This window comes from Macrobrachium nipponense, chromosome 42 (genome assembly GCF_015104395.2).
Source record: "Macrobrachium nipponense isolate FS-2020 chromosome 42, ASM1510439v2, whole genome shotgun sequence".
NCBI classification, from domain to species: Eukaryota; Metazoa; Arthropoda; class Malacostraca; order Decapoda; family Palaemonidae; genus Macrobrachium; species Macrobrachium nipponense.
Genome location: NC_061103.1, coordinates 16,952,732 through 16,975,231, shown reverse-complemented (window position 1 = coordinate 16,975,231; position 22,500 = coordinate 16,952,732). Strand labels below are relative to the sequence as shown.

Sequence of the window (22,500 nt, the reverse complement as noted above, 5' to 3'; positions counted from 1 at the left end):
TCTCTCTCTCTGATCAAATTACTGGATAATGTCTCTCTTTGGATACTTGGAATTTGCGTTGTAATCTAACCAGAAACTTCGTTTTGTTATTATTACTGGAAACAAGCAATGATTTTTTCATTATTTGCGCTTTTGGACTGTTATATGTAAACTTTGCGCACCGCAAGCTAGTATGTATTCATTCGCTCGTAAACTAGTTCCGCATATGAGGCGTCACTAAAAAACATAGAAAAATACGACATATAAAGTGTCGAAAATCATCATAACCTCAAAATTTTTGTTGAAATCTAACCAGAAAACTTATTTTTATTAATATACTGTGCTAAACTATTAAGGATTTTTATCATAGCATGCGTTTTTAAAAGCGTAAAAAAGCGTTCGTTAACTCGGAGCGTCGGAAGCGTCAGCGTCGTAACCTCGGAACAAGCGTTGTAACCCAGGACGGATTTTTCCATTGAATATTTAAGAAAAAGCGTCGTAACCTCGGAACGTCGTAAGCCGGAACCGTCGTAACCGGGGACCGCCTTATATATATATACACATGCACACACACACACACAAATATATATATATATATATATATATATATATATATATATATATATATATATATATATATATATGTATATATATATATATTATATATATATATACAGTAACCTCCCCGTTAACACAGTTCTGTTTACACGATTTCGATCTTACACGAGTTCAAAATCATACAGAAAAATTCTGCTAACACGTAATATTCGATGTTACACGATTTGAATTTTCCGCTGAGAGCAAGAGCGCGGAAGATGTGGCGAGAGTCTGACTCACCCCACCTTTCCCCGCTCTCTCTCTCTCTTGCCTGCTGGCTCAGTGTGAAGCCAGCCCTCGCATGAGAAGAGCCAATATATTCTAGCATTGGTTAACATAATAGTGGCGTACTTTACTACAGGTAGTCGTCTACTTACGATGGCATTAGGTTCTGGCAGAGCTGTCGTAAATTGTCTTTCAGCATATTTGAGTAAATTGAATCATGTTTGTGCTGTCTTTTTATCCTTTTTACCATATTCAAACACATGCGTGTACATGTACGTATTTGTTCGTTTGCATTTTCATTGACAACTTACTAGCCTACATATACATTTTATATCATCCCAAAAATGTGCATGTATAGTACCTATTATTACGTTTAGCATATTGAAATCTTATCATGCTCGAACTCCTTGATTGATACTTACTCTTATTACTGTATTTAACATTTTTATTGCAGGCATTCAGACATCTGTCTGGTCTGTTTACATTTTCTTATCCGCCATTTGCATTGACAATCGGCTACCCGTATTATATACATACTTTTATTTATTTATAGGTTTGAATTAAATGCATAATTTTTTTTGTTATTATATTTGATTTATTTGCAAAACAGAAATACAAAATGAATTACTAAAATACGAATCTTACCATTTTCGAACAAAATTTTACTTCTGAAAATATAAAACAAAACATCGTCTGCTGTTTTCTCTAGCGACCGTTTGTACTGTTGCCAACACGTCTATGTACGTACGTAGTAATACACAAAGTTTTTATTTAACAGTATGTAAATTATTTTTTTTCTTTATAAATTTCAGGCAAACTACAGTAATGCATAGATAGAATTGATTTACAGTACAGAAAAAACATGAACATACAGAAAAAATAAAAATTACGAAACATTTGAAATTTGAAAAAAAAAAAAAAAAAAATTAATTGTCTGATGGTGGATGGCTGGGGATCGTCCGGGTCATCCGATTCCGTGGTAGTACTACTAGTAGTGGGACAGGGGTAGACTGAGATGTTGGTTTAACATAAACAGAAAATGCTTAGTTTTGTTTGAATGGTCCGTTTTTTCTTCTCTTCATAAATTTCTCGGAGATGAGCGCGCTGACGGTAGCGGGAAAAAGTATCGTAACGCGCGCTTGACGTATTTTAGCCAAATATAAAATTAAATATTATTGATATTATTATATTGTAGCTGTCGTAAAGTCGGTCTGTCATAAGTTGCATAGTTCGTAAGTAGACGACTACCTGTATATAAAAATATATAAATAAAGTGGTTTTTTTTCTGGCAAAATCCCAAAATAGATTAAGTTTCCCATTGCCCTGGAACGCTAACCCCCTTATTTCCATTATTTCTTATGGAGAAATACTTCCCTGTTAACACGAATTCGGCTAACACGACATCTCCAGGAACGTAACCCTCGTGTTAACGGGGAGGTTACTGATGTATATATATATATATATATATATATATATATATATATATATATATATATATATTTATATATATATATATATATATATATATTATATATATATATATATATATATATATATATATATATATATATATATATATATATATATATATATATATATATATATATATATATATATTATATATATATATATATATATATATATATATATATATATATATATTATATATATATATATATATATATATATATATATATATATATATATATATATATATATATATATATATATATATATATATAGTATATATATATATATATATATATATATATATATATATATATATATATATATATATATATATATGTGTGTGTGTGTGTGTGTGTGTGTGTGTGTGTGTGTGTACATTTGACCCCTGTTTTATTGCGATTCAGCATTTGTGGCTCCATCTAATCACTGATTTTTCTGTGGAACATATCTCCAAATATAAATCTTTGCTGGTACTTCATAAAGTTGGTCAAAAAAAATTTTGCCATAAAAACTTTAACTACATAAATCCAGTCAGGAATTCAAAAGTTTCACATACTTGGTACCAGGGTGACTAGTTATAAGCTGATGTAGTATATGGCAATGCAAAATGCAGCAAAATACATAAATATTCATATAACTCACCTCTGGGTCATCTGATGGTATAAGTGTCACCACTCTTCCAGGCTGTAAAATACAAAAGTAAATATCAAGAAAATATATATAATATATACATAACATATACATAAAAACTTTTAAAGTGCAGTATGTACAGTACTCACATCCCTGACCAATAAATACCTTAAACTTTTATTGTTCATATGCGAACAAACCTTCGGTCTTAACAATACGATCATTTCTAGCGCCTAGCTGGATCCGGTAAAAAAACAGATGAAAGCAAGGAATCTTGTCATATCTGGCAACGCATGTGTAGATCTGGGTGAAGAGTGGTCAAGGACCACTCACCTACGCTACCGCATCAGTCTTTTCTTTAACCGCCTGGGCAAGAGTCGTGGTCAACCTCTCCTGGCCTTTACCCGGTTCATTGCCCTTTTCACTTAGTGTTTAGTGTATGTGTGTGTTTGGCTGATATTATGGCTTCTTCTGCTCCTTCTCAGCCTTGTCAACGTGTGTGCCCCGGGATTCCAGGTTTTCCGTGTTCTCGTTTTTTGGTTTCGGCGGCAACCGATCCCCACATCACGTGTAGTAGGTGCCATTCTAATTTTTGTACTATAACGAATTCTTGCACAGAATGCCTGGCATGGCCTAAAGAGCAGTGGAAGTCGTTTTATAGCAAGAGAGAGCACCGAGCATCAAGGGTTTCGACTCTTCCTTCTTGGGAAGGTTTTTCGCCTCTTCCCAATGCTTCGTCTCCTGGAGTATTCAACCCCCATAGTAGCGTTGTTCCTGTGTCTCCTTCCTTTTCTTCCATTGAATCATCGCTGGAAGTATTGGGAGGCCACCAGGCTGATTTTTGTACTGTCGCCCCTTCTTCCTCGGGAGTTAATTTGATTCCAGGGAAGGGGGAGGCTTTTTCATCATTCTCATTTATTCCAGAGTCGGAGGCGTCCAAGATGGCGGCGATTTGGAAGACTCTCGGGCTAGGGGCTCCCCCGTCCTTGGAGGGGTTGCTAGTGCACTTTATAAGGCTCGCTACCCCCCTCCTCAGGCTGGCCAGGCCATCCCCCCTCCTCCCCGCCTCGCCTTCATGGGTAGCCGAGGTCAGCCTTCTTGTATTGCTCCACCAGTGACTGTTGCCGCTTCTTCGAGTCAGAGGGAACCCACGGCGTCAGCCCCGTTGATGACGTCACAGGATCCATCGTTGTGTTCCTCCGCCAGTGGCGTCTGATTCCCCTTCACACCGAGGGGAAACCATGACATCATCATCGCTTGTGACGTCACTCCCAGTCGTCTTCTCTGCACTGCCTCTCTCAGCTGTGACATCATCTCTGCCGCCCAGTTAATTTTAATGGGGAAGGTGCCTTAGAGAAGCCTACACATCCTTCTCATCGTCAGTCTCCGTTGCTGGAGCAGGAGGAGGGAGACACACAAGAGTTTTTTTTTCTTCCTTTTCGGAAGTTGTTGATCTCATTTGTGGGTTCAACAATTTGGAAAGTAGGACTAAGGCTTGGTCATCTTACACTACGTTTTGCTTGGAAGCCTTGGTGGGAGCTACTCAGGATCCCAAATCATCTCTTCAGCTTCCCTTTCGGGGCACGTCCAGTCGGTCTTGCAAAAGGTTAACACCTCTGTTTCAGACAGGGATGGTTTGCTTCGCTCTAGGGGCTCTGCCAAGCTACTACCCCCGCCTCTCACAAGACATAGGAAGTACTATGCTACGAACTCTGCATTTTTTATGTCGTGCCATCTTAACCCAGACGTCATTCGCCTGAACCCAGGATTGACTTTGGAGCAGGTGAGGTCCGTGGCTCAGTCCTTGTCTCCGCAAGATGCCTCAGCATTGGAATCTACAGCAGCCTCCATGATGCCGACGGTTTCTTGGCTGGACTTCTGGTCTGTGGTCATTGCCAAGATACCTTCTGACAGGTCCCCGGAAAGGTTGGCGAGTGCATCGTCGCTTGCCAGTCTGTTGCAGTCCGGAGGCAAGGCGTTTTCTTATATGGCTCACCCCAGTGTTAATTTATGAGCTAACCTTCTGATTAGAAGAGTGACGGCTTTGTCTAGGATGGAGAGATCAGTTGACACGGAGTCCTTGCTGGCATTGAGGAACAGAGATCTGTTGGAGTCCCAATATTTGTTTCCTCGGACTGAGCTCGAGAATGTGATAGACTGGAGCCGGGCTGACATCAAAGACAGACTGGTGCACCAGGCCATGTCTAAGTCAGTCTCTCGTCCTCAGAGACGTTTGGTTCCTCCTCATCCCCCTATCCAGCAGCAGTCAAGAAGAGCGTCGCCTGGTAGACTGTCGAGGAATTTGAGTTCGGCAGGGCCTTCCCGTTTTACTCAACCTAGGTCAGAGGATCAACGTCCCTTTTGCTCTCATTCCTTTAAACCAAGAAGGGGCCCAAGGGGCAGAGGTAAAGGGTTAGGCGCCTCTCCCTTTCCTGTGCCTGGTGGGCCATTGGGCCAAGTGGCAGAGTTATGGGGCAGAAAAGTGGGTGGTAGATGTCCTTCATGCTGTCGATAGACTTAAGGGACTCATACTTCCAAATCCCTGTTCACCCAATGTCCAGGAAGTTCCTTCACTTCTCTCTTGGGGACAAGGTCTTCAAGTTCAAAGTCCTATGCTTTGGGCTGACAACAGCCCCTCAAGTGTTCACAAGGGTCTTCTCGCATGTCAAGTTGGGCCCATGCTCAGGGGATCCGTTTGCTGAGGTACCTTGACAATTGGTTGGTCTTGGCAGTGTCCAGGGAAAAGCTGCTGCAGGACAGGGATTGTTTACTCCGGTTCTGTCTGGAACTGGGAATTGTAGTCAACCAGGAAAAGTCGAACCTCGTACCCAGCCAAAGGATTCTCTACCTGGGCATGTTCATCAATACGACAGTGCCAAAGTTTTCCCGTCGGATCAGAGATTGGAGAAGTTGCAGGTGGTGGCACAACTTCCTGTCGGAACCACATCAGTCAGCTCATCAATGGCAGGTTCTTCTGGGAGTGTTGTCTTCCCTGGAGAAGCTGGTCTCTCATGGGTGTCTTCATCTTCGGTCTCTGCAATGGAGACTGGGAGAATTCTGGTCTCCAGCAGGGGACTCACCCCTGTTAAAGGTTCCTCTGTCTCTGGAACCATTGGTGGCTGGACGACCAGAATCTTTCGAAGGGTGTCCATCTGCATTCTCTTCCACCAGACTTCCTTCTGTTCTCAGATGCCTCATTCGCAGGTTGGGGGGTTCATTTAGCGCAGACAAACTCAGTCGTCGGGATCAGATCCTAGGCACAGAGGGGTCCCTTCATCAAGTGGTAGCAGACAAGCTTTTCCAGGTTTGGGGGAGACCCATGCTGGACCTTTTTGCAACTTGCTTCTACAGGGAGCTGGAGATATTCTGTTCAGTGGTCCCAGATCCTTTAGCATTAGCAGAGGACGCATTCCAACATCCCTGGGACAACCTGGAGGTGTATGCCTTCCCTCCGTTTTGTTTGATCCGTCAAGTTCTGAACAGGCTAATGAGTTCACAGTCTCAGGATGACTTTGGTAGCCCTTCTGTGGCCTCAGGCAGAATGGTTCCCAGATCTGCTGTCGTTGTTGTCAGAGGTTCCGAGGGAAATTCTCCCTTGACGACATCTCCTGTGTCAGCCCCATGAGGAAAGGTTCCACCAATCAGTAGAATCCCTGTCTCTTCACGGTTGGAGGCTATCAAGTATCTCCTCCGAGCGAGAGGCTTTTCTCAGAGAACAGCTAGGCATTTGTCCAGCAGCCTCAGAAAGTCGACCTCCACAGTTTACCAAGGCAAATGGGCGATCTACTGTGATTGGTGTCGTAAATGGGGTTTTCTCCACTCACGACCTCTATTCAGTGAATAGCAGACTTTTTAACCTTCCTCAGGGACGAGAAATGTTTGTCCGTTTCTGCCATTAGAGGCTACAGGGTGGCCCTGAGTTTGGTGTTACGCCTCAGTGGTATTGACATCTCTTCCTGGGAACTTTCCTTGCTAGTTAAGGGGTTTGAGCAGTCGAGTTCTCCTAGAGAGCTCAAGCCTCTGACGTGGGATGTTTCCTTGGTTCTCACGAGCTTCACTAAGAGTCCATTTGAGCCCTTGCGTCGCTCATCTGACAGGAACCTGACGCTCAAGACCGTTTTCCCTCTGGCCTTGGCATCTTCCAAGAAGGTAAGAGAGCCCCACGGTCTGAGCTATGATGTGAAGCACACCATGGGGTTGGGGGTCGGTGTCCTTCGAATTTGTCCCGGAATTCGTGGCCAAGACCCAAAATCCCTCTGTGCATGATGACAGGTTCACTTCGTTTTCCATTCCATCACTGAATGACTTTGTGGGTGGTGATGCTCAAGAGCTTTTGTTGTGCTCTGTCTGGGCCCTGCATTGCTATCTTAAAAGGACTCAGCACCTTAGACCAGGCTGCCACAGACTTTTTGTTAGCACAGGCCGTACAAGGAAAGAGGTGTCTAAGAATACTATCTCTTTTTGGATACGGGAAGCCATCAGACAGGCATACTTGACTCTTGATGATTCCACCACCATGCTTGTGCAAGCTACAGCACATGATGTTAGGTGTATTGGTCCCTCTCTGGCTTTCAAAAAGAACTTAGCTACACATAGTGCTGAGCGCTGGTACGTACTTGGTTACGCCAGTCCACATTCACCTCTTTCTATCTTAAGGATGTTGCCCACAGACCTGCAGACAAGTTTTCCCTGGGTCCTGTGGTGGCTGACCAACAGGTTGTGTAACTCATAGTTGCCACTTAACAGGGCACTTTTGTATCTTACCTAAGATGATTGTGTGGATGAGAGAATGAGTGAGTTGGCTGGTCTCCTCCTTTCTCGTGTACCTTTTCTTCTTCCTTCAGGCGGGTTAAGGAATAGACACGTCATTCGCTGGACTGGTCTGATACAGGTGAGTAAGGTAGTCTTACTGATAGTGTGGTCGCTTAATATACAAATATCAAACCCTCTATTCGGTAGCATATGCTCCACTCCTTGGCAAGGAGGAGTTGGGAGTAGTTAAAACCCTGGTGTATTGGTTTGCTATTGGACAGTCAAAGTCTCTCTTTGGTTCCCTATACAATGGTTGTCCCATGCCATATATAATTGTACGTCACTCAGGGTCTGAGTGGTTAGATATCAATTTATCTAGCTTCTCAACAGGCTTTAGTTCCTCTCCAGAAGTCATTTCTTCTGGTAGCTGGACTGGTGTGTAGGCCCCCAGTCAGTTTAGGATGTCTTATACCTCCCTCCAAGTATGAGTCTATCCTTTTGTTAAAACCGAAGGTTTGTTCGCGTATGAACAAATGACAAATTTTCTAAGACAATTTGTATTTTTCATAGCTACAAACCTGAGGTCTTAACATTATACTGCCCAGACTTTTCATATTAAGCCTAATAAACAGAATTTACCGAGAACATATCTTCCCCAAGCTTTGGGAGAAATTAAAATTACTGCCATTAGTGAAACCTGGAAAAGATCCATTCAAGACAGAAAATTACCGTCCTATTGCATTGACATCTTGTTTGTGTAAGATCATGGAAAAAATGGTGAACACACAATTGATGTGGTACTTGGAAAGAGGTAAATATCTGTCGCCTGCTCAGTGTGGTATTCGGAGTATGCACTCCACAACTGATGTATTGGTACGAATGGAATCTTCAATATGTGAAGCTTTTGCCGACAAGCAGCATCACATCACTGTTTTCTTTGATCTAGAGAAGGCTTATGATACAACATGGAGATATGGCATTTTGAGGGTCCTTTATGAATGTAACCTGAGAGGCAATTTGCCCCTGTTTATTAAGGCTTTTTTAAAAAATAGGCTATTTCAGGTTCATGTTGGAGCAACAATGTCAGATGTATTCAATCAAGAAGAAGTACCACAAGAAAGTGTTTTAAGTGTAACCTTGTTCGCCTTGGTAATCAATGGGGTTTCTATAATAATTCCCCCAGATATAATATATACCCTTTTTGTTGATGACCTGTCGATTTCCTTTGCAGCATCAAGGATGGCAGTGGCTGAACGCTGCCGCCTTCAGCTCTGCATTGATAATATAGTAAAGTGGGCTGAGGTTAATGGTTTTAGATTTTCTGCCAGTAAAATAGTAACCATGCACTTTTGTCGTATAAGGGGAATCCATCCTGATCCAGATTTATTCATACTTAGGCAGAGAATTCCATGTGTTGGTGAAACAAGGTTTCTAGGGTTGATTTTTGATAGCAAGCTGACCTGGATTCCACATCTGAAATATATTAAGGCAAAATGCTTGAAAGCAATAAATTTGCTGAAAGTCCTGTCTCACACTTCGTGGGGTGCAGACCAAACTCAGATGTTGAGATTATATAAAGCCTTGCTCTTTTCAAAATTAAGTTATGGGTGTGAGGTGTACACTTCTGCGAAGCCAAATAGCCTTAAAATGCTTAAGTCAATTCATCATGGAGGAATACGGTTGTGTACAGGAGCATTTAAATCATCTCCCACCGAGAGCATGCTTATAGATGCTGATGAGGTGCCACTGGATCTTCATTACAAGCGTCTGCTGGTTCGGAGCTGGTATAGATTCCAGAGGCTACCTAACAATTTAACCAGCATTAGTATGAGAAATGATATTGTTAGAATACAATAAAGTTTTGTACATACTTACCCGGCAGATATATACTTAGCTTATGTCTCTAACAGAAATTCGAATTTCGCGGCACACGCTGCAGGTAGGTCAGGTGATCTACCCCCCTGCCGCTGGGTGGCAGGAATAGGAACCATTCCCGTTCTAGAACCAGATTTTCTCTTCCACCTGTCTCCTGAGGGGAGGCTGGGTGGGCCATTCATCGTATATATCTGCCGGGTAAGTATGTACAAAACTTTATTGTATTCTAACAATATCATTTTTGTACATGCAACTTCCCCGGCAGATATATACTTAGCTGATTGACACCCTTGGTGGTGGGTAAGAGACAACTATTTACTGAATAGACAGGTAAACAACATACGTTGTAGGTAATAAATAAATAAAACCTTGGTTCCTACTTGTTCAGGCAGAAGATTCCATGGCTAATGCCTAGGAATCTGCTTCGCCTCAAGAGCCTCAGCGAGGATGTGACCTATGGCTAAGAGTTCTTGTGGGTCTGTCGATGGGGTCTTATCCATTTACTCGACAGAGCCTCTTACATGACAATATGCCTATGCCTAGTGGCATAATTAAGGAGCACAACACCGATCCCGATCACCTGATCCTAACACGAGGGTTAGTGCTTAAGTTGAAAAGAGTTATCTACAAACTCCTTTCAAACAACCCAAAGAAAAAACACAACGTTAAATAAAATTCAACTCACTAGTTAAGGATCAGTATCGGCTCCCTATCCCAGCAATGTATCCGCAGACACGTATCAACCAAGAGAGAAGGATCTCTCGTAGGTTATCTTGACATCCTTCGGATATGGGAAGTCAACACAGAGTTGCATCTCCCGTATGTGACAGCTAATATGTCCTTATGACATATTGTTAAGGAAAGAACAAGAATTCGGAAAAGCTCGCACTTCATGCGCTTTTAATTCTCAGGTGTTTGAAGGAATCATCAATGCACTTGTCAAGTGCTTAGGAGATCACATTGTCTCAAAGAAGGCCAGGGCATTCTTTGATATAGATCTCTTCTGGGTGAAGCCTGGAGCCTGGCTAGCGCTTCGTGCCTGGCAGGCGCCTAGCGCCTGTCTAGCGCCTCGTGCCTGGCTGGAGCCTTGCGCCTGAATGGCGCCTAGAGCCTGGCTGGAGCCTCGCGCATGGCTGGCGCCTGATTGGCTCCTCTTTCCTGGCTAGCGCCTCGCACCTGGCTGGAGCCTTGCGTCTGGCTGGCGCCTTGCGCCTGGAGCCTGGCAGAAGACTTCATGATTACTGTCTATGATTCTGCATGCCTCAAGAGTTTCAGCGAGGTAGGGACCTATGACTGACAAACCCTTCTGGATCATGTCAATGGGGGCTAGCCCGCTTACACGACAGAGCCTTCTCGGATCGTGCCAATGGGGGCTGACCCACTTACATGGCAGAGCCTTACCTGTATCATATCAATGGGGACTAGCCCACTTACATGACAGAGCTTTAGGTTTCTCTTTACTGGAAGGAGCCTTGCGCCTGGATGGATCCTCAATCCTGACTGGAGCCTAGCCTTGAAGGAGCCTGGCACCTGGATGGCGCCTGGCTGGCGCCTCGCGCCTGGCTTGGCTCCTCCACACTTGCTGGAGCTTCGAGCTCGGAAGAGTCTCTAGGCTGTCTGGCGATGTCCACATCGGACACTCTTATATCTGTCCGATTTGTTCGCCTCTGGCGCATTTGCGCCACGTTGGAGGCCCGCTCCTTCTCAGTATCCGACCATGACAGAGTTCCTTGGAACTGTCCGCCTCTAGCGTTTTTTCGCCTATTGGCATTTGGGCGCCTGGTGGCGCTACATTGTCCGAGAGTCCTGAACAACCACATAGTCTATCAGGAGACTGGAGAAGGGTGGAAGAAATTCTTCCCCTTTGAGCTTTTGGCCCCTGGCAAGGGGAGGTGATTGTAGTCAGCTACATCCAGTAGACGACAGGATATCTAACAATACGAGAGAGAAGAGTCTTCCTCCGAGGAGGATCCTTCGTGAATACTTCCTATGCTAACGAGATCTCTTCTTACAGTTTGAAGACGGTTCCTCATTGCCAGGAAATCTTCCCTATACCTTGCCCTCGAAGGAAGGGAAGGAGTCTGGAAGTCGAAGGAGACTCCCGAGCTGAAATTGGGCGGAACCCTGATTTCTAGCTCTTATTGTATCCTTCTGAATACCTTCTGGGAAGCATTTCGAGCCCTCATCGCACCCCGAAGACTCTGTAGGCAAACGTTTAAACCATCTCTTCTCCTGTAGATGAAAAAGTAAGTACCCTGCCTGGGCAACGAAACTTCTATCTGAAAGCGTTGCGTCAGGAATAGAGGGTTTTAGTTCTTTTGCCAGACATACTATGCTGGCAAGAACCCATTGCCAAGTCTCCATTGAATCTGATGCGAGATTCCAATGCAACAAAAAATTCACTTGTCTTCTTGGTCGTTTAGGGCTAAGAGAAACAAAGAATTCCTTCATAAACTTTCTCAAAGAAGTTTGATGAGGAACAGTTCCATTTTGTCGGAACACGGAATCTGTGGCCACAAAAAGATCCCATTCGAAGTACATGATATCCTACTCTTGTCGTATTGCGGTATCGTATAAGATCCCGAAGATCTTAATCCTCTGTTATCTCTAATTCCCCTTGTAGAGACAGAGTATAGCCTTTTACTGCGTTCTTTGATAGCAGATATATACCTAGGTGATTCTTCCCTCTGAAAGTGAAGAAAGAACCTCGCTATGTGGTTCACAGAGGTATCGGAAGAGGACAGTTTCCTCATTCCATCTAGCACGATCTGCAGCAATTCTATGTCTTAGCCATGACTATTGTCATTTACCTTGAAAAATCCTCTCATTCATGTCCACTTCTGGTCAGGTCTGCACGCCGGAACAGGACTCAGAGTGGAGAGGTTTTTCAGGTCTATTTATAATAGATTCTGATAGAATATCCAGATACTCTTTGAAAAGCCTTACGAAACATGCTGTGAGAAGAACGTGACTTCTGTGAATCCAACCTCTCTAAGGCCAAAATGAGGCATTCATCCTCTCTTCCTTTGACGCCCATTTATCTTAATATCTGTTAAGAATTTATAACTAGGGGAAAAAAGACTAAAGTTTATTCCCCTTCTTTAAATTAAAGATGTCGTATACTGCTACCTCTCTTGGTTCGAGGAAAAGGAAGCAGTCTATAGGAAGCCTGTTCGTCTTCTACCTTGCGAAGAGATCTATGAAGAAGACTTTCCGCAGGTTCTCAAAACTCTTTTCAATAAATGTTAGACATACGTTAACAGTTATTATCTTCGATCGAGAAGGTTCTCACGGACATGCAAAATCTTGCATCGAACCTCTTAAGGATCGTTACGTTCCGTGTCTGTTCCCAAATAGGTTCTCTTTTGTTAACGCGAACAGGGGCGAAAAAAGAGATTCTCGATGCTCTTTGCGATATGAGAGAGTCGTGGAATTGGCCTAAGTGATTAAAATAAATCATTTCATCATTCCTTGTAAGCGACCCCTTTCCGATTAAATGGGTAACGAAATCAGGAACGAATCTTGCCGTTACCGAGCCTCCGAGAGGCTACTGGTTTGTTTGTTTGTTTGTATGGTGTTTTTACGTGACTTCCGAACCACGTCGAGAATGAACTTCTATCACCAGAAATCCACATCTCTCACTCCTCAATGGAACGGCCGAGAATCGAACCCGCGACCACCGAGGTGAGAAGCAAACACCAAACCAACCACTACTGGACTCTTAGGTTAATAACTCGCTAAAACGAGAAAATATCTTAGATGGTGCTTCTGGCGCATTGCGCCAGGCTGGCGCTTCTGGCGCAATTTGCGCCAGGCTGGCGCTTCTGACGCTTTGCGCCAGGCTGGCGCTTCCTTCTAGTTCTTTTAAGGTTATGTGCCAGAACATCTGTGCCTTTATGGTACCCGACATCCTTCACGTGTTAATTCCGTTCTTAGTAGGAAAAAACTTTTATATACGTAGTATAGTCCATTCAGGGAACAACTTCTCTTCTGCCACTAAGAGAATGTTTCCCATCCGACTCACCCATCTTCTCTTGAGCAATATCCGATTCTAAAAAGGTTGTGTGCGTTTCTCGAAAGGATGAGAGAATTATATCATATCGTGCTCTGCCGTATTAGAATCCTTTATAATACTGTCACATTGTGGTAAACAGCATTAATCTAGGAAACCTTTGTAAGGATACTAGGAATTCTGTAGTTAACCTCGGTATGTGCATAAGACTTGACCATACCGTAGTCTTAAAGTGAATTCTCTTCTACTACATTCATCTTCTCACTAAGCATGTACTCTAATAGCCATGCTTTCGTAAGCATGAGAGCATCATATAATATAGAGTTCCGCTGCGTTAGAATCCTTTAATAATGTTACCTACGGTAAACAGCATTGAAATGTTGTAATATCTTTCTTATTGAAAGCTTCTTAGCAAAAGGCAGACAATATTTTATTTATGTTTGCTTAACTATCCCCTCAATCCGAGGCTAAAACCGCGATTGTAGGGGAGAGACACGGTTAGTTATTCCATCCCGCAGGAGAGAGACATGTAACCGACCACTCATGACCGACACCTACATGTTACTGCGTTGGTCTCTAAGGCGCGATAGCAGTCTCCGTTAGCCGTCTGGCCTTACTCTTCCAGAGTTGCCAGCTACTCCATTAAATAAAGGAATCTTATAAAATTATTATCGAACTTCAGGAAGTTCTTATTAATGCATATTTAAGCGAAACAAGACTTCGATAAATCTAGAAGCTAAGTAGGTGTTGTCTTAACAATCCCTTTAAGCATAGTCCTTCCTAGGAAATTCGTGGAAGGATACTGGTAATTGAGTTGCTCAGCAAAGAAGTAACTACGGTATGTGCTTATGATTTGCCGTATCGTATTCTCATACAGCAGATACTCTACTACCTTCTTTCCCTGCCGAGGCAGATAGAGAAAGGAAAAATTTTTACTGTCTTCGTTCTTTTCGTTAATAGAACGATAGAAAGAGTATATATATCTCCTTAAGGAAGGAAGTTAATCCAGGAACTCTTTAAATCTTCGTGATTTCCTCATAAATCGCGGAAGAGACAGAATTCCTGTTCATCTGTAGGGTTTACGGAAGGAAGTAGATATTTCCTATCCGCCATCATACCCAAACATCGATGAGATTCTTATAAGAAAAACTCCCAAAGCTCTTGCCTCTTCATAACGAGGTAAGAGCATGAATAAAGGAGAGAGTCCGCATTGAGAGGAACTGCCAAACACAGGAGTCTTCTGAATAATGAAAAAATGGCTTCTCTTAGTATCAGAATCCTTTTGACAAAAGCGACGGCCGCCTGTGCGAAATCTTGCACCTTTGCCAGGGGAAAGTTGCTCAAGTTAAAAACTCAAAGAGGAGCCTCGCGACTGACCTCTCTCTCATAAGAAGATTTGGAATATTCTGGCGCCTGGCTCCTTGCGCCTAGCGCCTGGATAGTTCCGCGCGCCTGGATAGTTCCGCGCGCCTGGAATGCTCCGCACGCTAGAAAGGAGACTCGCTCCTGGAACGTTCCGCTTGCGTGGAAGGTCCCGTGCGCCCTGATAGTTCCGAGCACCTACTAGACCCCTTTTAGAAAGAGCCTCTTGCCCGGAAACGTTCAATGGAAGGATCGTTCTGATTGCCACTGTACTATAAGGCTCCTTGCTCTAGCCGCTGTTTTTTCTGGCGCAATTTGCGGCCAGGCTGGCGCTTCTCTCTTTGAAGGCGCCTTGTGCCAAGAAAATTTCTAAGAACGCGGCTCGCACTCAGTTGCTAGAACGGGCTCGCGTTTGGTTTGTAGGAACGCGGCTCGCGTTAGGTTGTTAGGAAACCACGGCTCGCGCTATCTGTTTTCTGGAACGCCGCTCGCTGCTGGCTGCTTTGTAAACGTGGCTCACCTAGCTTGCTGGAACGCAGCTTCCTGGCTGGCTCTTGCTCAGTGTTCTCTTAGTTTTCAGAGAACGCGCTAGATCATCCAAACTCCAAACATATACATTCTTCGTCTTTTCGGATGTAAGATGAAGAGACCACTTTTTTAAGGATGCCTTTTCAATGGCTATCCTTGGCAGTCTGGGACGCTCTACAGAACCTGCCGAGGGGACGCCTGACCGGTGGGGATTCTCTGAAACCTCCTTACGGCTTTCGACATTCCTTCTCCCCTGGGCTTGGGAGCTTGAAAGAGGTCTAGGCCTGAGAGCGAGACAGAGCCGATCAGACGCACCCTCCACTGCAATGGGGAACACTAGTAATCACTTCTTACCTTTTAATAGCTCGCATTTTGAGCCACAATCCTTGTCTTCAAATTGCAATTATGAATTTGAAGTTTCTGCGAAGTAAGAAGGTGATGAGGATGCAACAATACTAGTACTGTTAATACATACTCTAATTGCTCGTTTGTACGAGTATCCAAAAAACTTTTAAAAGAAACGTATCTAGTTACATGCTATACTGACTCCCTAAAGTAGGAAGTCAGTATATTTCCTCAATCAATTCTAACACTTATTACACGTATTAATGAATAAATATTAATATTTCCCTTTCTTGCAAACTATGTGAGTGTCTACCGAAAATTTCGGTAGTTACACGTCATATATTCTTCGAAATTTTCGAAGCCAAATTCATTAAAAAGTTAATAAAAGCGTATGCCGAACCAAAGACCCAGTACTTCCCTGCAAAAGACAGCCCACAAGATCGATGGCGATGAAAAACGAAAATCAAGTCAGGAGGTAGCAACAACATATGTTGACACTACCGCGACAGAGAAAATCTGGTTCTAGAACGGGAATGGTTCCTATTCCTGCCACCCAGCGGCAGGGGGGTAGATCACCTGACCTACCTGCAGCGTGTGCCGCGAAATTCGAATTTCTGTCGGACGTCAGAGACATAAGCTAAGTATATATCTGCCGGGGAAGTTGCATGTACAAAAATGAAAGGCATTGGCAGTTTTATGAAAGTCACCCCAAGCAACCTCATCCATTCGCTTTTAGAGTAAATGTCATTGTCCGTAAATTAAATATGCCAAGGATCGAGATTTTACGAGCAAAATATTCAGTTAGTCCCCCCTGGAACTTCCCAGAGGTAAAATTCTGTAGATATTTTAATTTCACTAGAAAGAATTGTCCAGTGAGGCCATGCGGTCAATATTTTTAGAACACTCCTTGCAACATGATAATTCCACTGCAGTTTTCATGGTTGGCTCAAAGTCAGACGCTGGCGTCGGCTTTGGAGTAGCCTTCCCTGATTTAGAGAGAAGTGGCAGGTTATCACCTGTTGCATCGATTTTTACAGCAGAATTATATGCAGTTTTAAAGGCTTTAAAAGGAATTTTTATTCGGAATGAAAATAATTTTATCATATACAGTGACTCAAGAAGTGTTCTTCAGTCACTGGAACCTTTTAACCTTTTAAACCCTCTGATTTTCAATATATTGAAATGGCTGCTTTTACTGAAAAGAAGAGGGAAAGAAATAAAGTTTTGTTGGGTGCCTTCCCTTATTGGGATGGCTGGGAATGAGAAAGCTGACCAACTTGCAAAGTCGGCAGTCAACTCCCCAGAACCCACAAGATGCCTACTACCATATCAAGATTTATATCCTCCAGTAGGTCAGAAAATTAAAAAATGTTGGCAGTCCCAGTGGGAGGATATCTTAAGTAATCAAAAAATGTGCAGTATCATATCATCAGTGTCTCCTTGGTCATATCCATATATGCCAAGGAGACAAGAAACGATGTTGTGCAGATTGAAGACTGGACATACAAAACTCACCCATGGGTTCTTAATGTCCCGTGAAAATCCTCAGTTTTGCGAGAACTGTACTGTGCCCTTGACTGTGAAACATTTGTTGATTGAATGTCCCAGATTCGGGAATTTGAGACATAGGTTCCTGTCTTGGGGTCGTGACAGAGTAGGTAATTTTATCCTAGCTACAATTCTTGGAAAGGATTGTCAAATAGAGCAGTTATACAAATTTATGGGGGAGGCGGGCCTCCTCAACCAAATTTAAATTATACATAGAATGTCTATGTAAGAATTTTTATATATGAACAAAATTTTTATATACATATATTTATAGATATTTTTATATGAAATTTAATTTAATTTTTTTATTTAATTTATTTCGGTGTCAATTACCTAGATGTTGGGACGCCAGGTTTAATAGACACAATCAATCAATCAATTCTAGCCGCCCCTCTGTGTTTGGGAAGACTGACGCGGTGGCGTAGGTGAGTGGTCCTTGACCACTCTTCACCTGATCTACGCATGTGTCGCCAGATATCACAAGATTCCTGCTTTCATCTGCTTTTTAACCGGATCCAGCTAGGTGCTAGAAATTATCCTATTGTTAAGACCGAAGGTTTGTTCGCGTATGAACAATTATGATTTATGAAGACTTGATTTGTAAATTTTAAAATAAAACTTATATGTAGAATGCCTTTTCATATGATTTCTAGGACACTGAGAGGAGGAAGGGGGTTGGATCTTTTTTTAGGATTTTAATGTCTGCAAACATCCAAGACCTAGTGCATCACAACAGCTTGAGACTCGCAACAAAATAATTGGTGCTTGGGTTATAACTGATCAGGAAGTTCCCATAACAATCTTTCTGAATGACCATGACATTAATTAAGTCTGCTGAACAACAGTCGTGCATGAGAGCACAAGATTTAATGGCCCTTTACTCATCCACAAGTTTAGCAAAAGAACAAATGAATGAGTCCAAAGTTTATGCAAGCACATCAACAACAGCATAATTTTCCCACAATTTATCAGAACCTGTAACAGCCTCAACATGTAACACCTAACTTAATTCTCAATCTCTTGCTCACCTACCTCTACAACTACTCTATCCCTGCCATCAGAAGCAGCCTCATAGCAACAACAGTGATATTTAACTGCTTATTTGAGTACAGTATTTAATGTACTAGTGGCAAGTGAAACACTGTGATTTCGTGTTTTTTAAGTGATAAAACATCAGCTGGCCTAGTGAACCTTGACAGTATACACATCCGAAATGTGAAAAAAGTAAATTCACTGCAATCTCATTATACCTTGAGCATGCATGTTGAAACTCAATAGTGCACACAATAATTCTATTATAGGAAGCATAACTAGAGGCTTTGTCATGTCTTCAGGACTTCACTATCATGTAGGACTCATCATTGTTAAGAGTACAGATCAGTAAAAAAACAGTACAACACTTTTATATCATTTTCTCTGGTTTTACTATCTTAGGACTGGTTAACCAAAACAATTGAAGAATATTACAGACAGAAAATTTTGAAGAATACTAAGTATATATATTTTTAACCCTTAATGAATGGATTGATCCTCGTGAGTAGTAGTACAGGTTTGGGGTGGTGGACAGATTGATCATGTAGATAAGCAATATCAAGCGTCATTGATTTGGAAAGAATTGGTTGGGAAACCGGTGCCAATATTTCTATAGCCCATAAATTCACTAATGGCAACTTTTACACTGGCTAAAATCAAGACTTGCACTCAGGACTTCAGTTCTCCTTCTAACTTCAAGGGGTAATGTATTACATCTGTCTCACATGATGTCTTTTTTGTAAATTTGCTCGTAAATATACCAAGGGGTTGCTATTGTTTTTTGTTCGTCTTTTACGATAGTATGTCAGTTGTAAACATAATTTTACAAAGAAAAATGCAAAGAAAATTTTTTAAAAAATGTTAAAGTAAAAAAAAACTGAATCTTCGTTCTTGGTAAATTTATGCAAGGAGTAAATTTACACAAGTATATTTCAACAAATATGCTAAGAATTTGTTAATGATTTTATTTATTATCTGTTTTGATATTGTGTGAGCAGTAATTATAATTTTACAAAATAAAATAAAATTATTTATTAGAAAAAACATACACATATAAGTAGGTAAAATTTACGATTCTCCTGTAAAAGAGGACCCACAAGGGGTTGTAAATAGTACGTAGTTATTTTCAACTTCTTGTGGAAGATAGGGTAAATTTTTTTATACTTTTTTTTCTTTCACCAAGTACATTTGAATACCTTCCTCTTACCATTGATGTGTTTTGAGTAAATTGGCTGACTTCAAAGTTTACCCGGCCTGAGGAGCTGCATATCGGTATTTCTGGGCTCAGCTCGTGTCGGCCTATGAAAGTATCCTTAATATCATTCTTTCTAGGTAAAATTAGCCTAAAATTACCAGAGAAAAACAAAATTAAGAAAATGTCAGTAAAACTGACTCGCTCACTCTTAAAAAGAAGTGTCGGTATGATAAAGGGGCGAGTGTGGAACACTACCACGAGCCAAACACCAATTAGAACTTCCTGTCAGAATCCCCCCAAGAGAGAGCTGATACCAACGGGCGATGCAGCCTCTACTACTACTACTAGAGGACGCCACGGACAGCAGCGCCCCTAGCGGACATCCTTAAATTTTAGCGCTTGCGACAAGTCGCCATTTCTTGTGCTTGTGCCTCTTTTTGGATTTTCTCGTAATATCTACGATGGAACGCTCTGCTATTGCCACGGCTAAGTTAAGTAACTCATAAGTAACATTTTACCATAGTTTTATCTTCCGGGTACCAGTATTTTCCTCTTAATAGTCATATACGGTTCCCCGGTTGTCTCGTGGCGGCCATGCCGCCTCGTAAGAATTCCCGGTCCTCCATACTGGGACTTCTTATACTTATGGGCTTACGTTATCACATTCTTTGTTTTACATCGAGTCTTAGCTAGTTCAGCCCTCCTACCATTCTCCTAGCTTGGTATTTAGGGCTATTATCATTATTTCCGGCCCAGCATCCCGGCTCTTGCTCTACATCGGCTATCGCTGGCTCCGAGTAGTCTCCTGTTTTTCGGAACAGTCTGCCTCCTCCTGGGCTTCTTTCTCTTTTACTAAAAGTGTCTCTTCCACTTTCGATGTATATTTATTTATTTATTTAGGGTGTTAGGCTAGCCTAGGTGCTTGTTCCATGTATTGGTACAGCTTGGTTCACGTGGCCCTACCACGGTTGTGTTGCTCGCGGCCTAGGCCACTTGCGGTCACGTGTTCCATTGCACCTTACCCTGCCCCTTCCCTCCCTCTCCGATATAGGGAGGAGCTGGAGGACCCCTTGGTTGTTATGACAACCTCATCGCCTTCTCTCACACTTTCGGAGGTGACCAGGGGTCCTCCCAGCGGGGGGTATAGGGCGACCACTATGAGGTACCGGGTCTCCATGCGGGTAGTTGGTGAGGCGGGGAGGAGTAGGCCATCCTCCCCCCTTTTCTCGCTCCCGCCGTGTTTCGCCGAGACCTTCCGCCTCCCCTCCCCATTGCTCAGCCACCTCCCTTACGATACGAAAGGAGCCTTCCGTCGCAGCCGGGGCACCTTTGGTTATAGGTTACTGGCTCCGCTAGCGGGCAGGGTGGGCACCACGAGTGGTCGGTTGCTTGCCTACTATATCCTTATATCTCTCCGCCGTTACCGGAAGGGAGCTTACCCTTACCTACGCACTCTTCTAGTAGACGGGTGGAGAGAAGTTGTTTTATTTCTGTTATTTTAAGGATATATACCCTAATTCTAAGATATTTTACAATGAATTGTGTGTTATTATTGTTATTTTATCAACCATCCCCGCCTTTTTCCGTCGTGGTTTCCATTACCACCACTCCTAGTTGGTTGATTCTTGTGCTTCCGCCATCGGCGGAGCCATAGCCTATCTTCCAACCTGGTTACCACACGTATTTTGGCGGGGCTCTGGTTTTATCTAACTTTATCGCTCCGGCACCAGCGGAGCATATGTTAGGCTGTAAGAAGTTTACTTGGTACTCATGTACTTTTTCCTTACTAGGGAGGTACCAACTGCCAGGTCCAGCGTGTAATGCGACGCTGTATGACCCCTGTGGACATGACGAGTGCAGGTCCCACGCCCCTTGTGCCACGTCGTTCAACGAGTTGATCGTCTGGCACCCTGAGGCCTGCGCTATATGCTACGACCTAGTCGGTCAGCTGGGAGATGGGGTAAGTCCATTATAGACTTACTTATGATTTTACTAACAACTTCTAGTCGTAAGTTTGTTAACCCCCTCCACAATTGGCAGCTAATCTCACCTTTCTTTATTTCAGGCTAGCGGTCGTGAGGGAAGTCGCCCTCGCCACCCTGAAAGCGTGGGTGGCGGCTTTGGGAAAAACGCCGCCAAGGGCCAGCCCTACATTTTGGATAGGAAGCTGGCCATCCAGCTCTTCCGCGGCAAGTCGACGGGTTACGTCGACCCCCTCGTCCGCTGCCCCCACTGATAGCCTCCATTCAGCAAGAACTCCAGCAATCGTTTGGGGTCGTAGCCTCACAGGAGTCGGTTCCGGACGTCGCTGCCCTGGACTTAACATAGAGCCCATGGCGGTAGGTGGGAGGATTTGTTGGTTGAGGTAGGTATGTCGGTGGCGCCAAGGTCTTTCCTTGGGCGCTCCTGGGGGTGGATCTTGGCTCTGTCCCCTTCTTCTTCTGCTTCTTTCCAAGGCTTTGCGGGATCTGAGATCCCTAGTCGCTCTCCCGCTCTCTCTGTACCTCCTAAGGAGAAGGGAAAGAGAGAACCGAAGACCTTGCCTAAGTCGACTTCTAGGAAGTCGTCTTCGTCTTCTTCGGCTAAGAAGTCGTCGACTTCTTATGCCGATGCGGTGAAGACAAAGCCGGGCTCTTCCCATTCGAAGAGTTCCAGAAGCAAGGCTTCGAAGGAGAAGGCTCGCACTCCCACCGAGTCACTGCCTTCTCCCGCCTCCGCTGCTTCCGCTCCGGCTATGCCGGAAGGGGTAGCAAGCACCAGCACCTGCGATCCCTCTACTGTCTCAGTAGGGGTGATGGAACAGGTGGGCGTGCTGGTAGGCTCCCAAATTTCCGCACTGGGAACGCGGTTCGAGCAGATGTTTGCCCAACTGTCAAACAGTCTGTCTCAAACTGGACAGTCAATCCAGGATCTCTCTAATAGAATGAGAGAGAATGAGGACCGAGTAGCT

The 22,500-nt window shown here is 43.3% G+C and overlaps 1 protein-coding gene across 1 annotated transcript in view; it reads right to left on the bottom strand.

The window, feature by feature from the left end:
- LOC135213281 (putative glutathione-specific gamma-glutamylcyclotransferase 2) overlaps positions 1-22,500 on the bottom strand; it is a 120,095-nt gene that overhangs the window by 79,021 nt on the left and 18,574 nt on the right. The window contains exon 2 of the mRNA XM_064247262.1: positions 2,914-2,955. Within this exon, the coding sequence (XP_064103332.1) occupies positions 2,914-2,955 (42 nt within the window). The remainder of the gene's footprint in view (positions 1-2,913; positions 2,956-22,500) is intronic.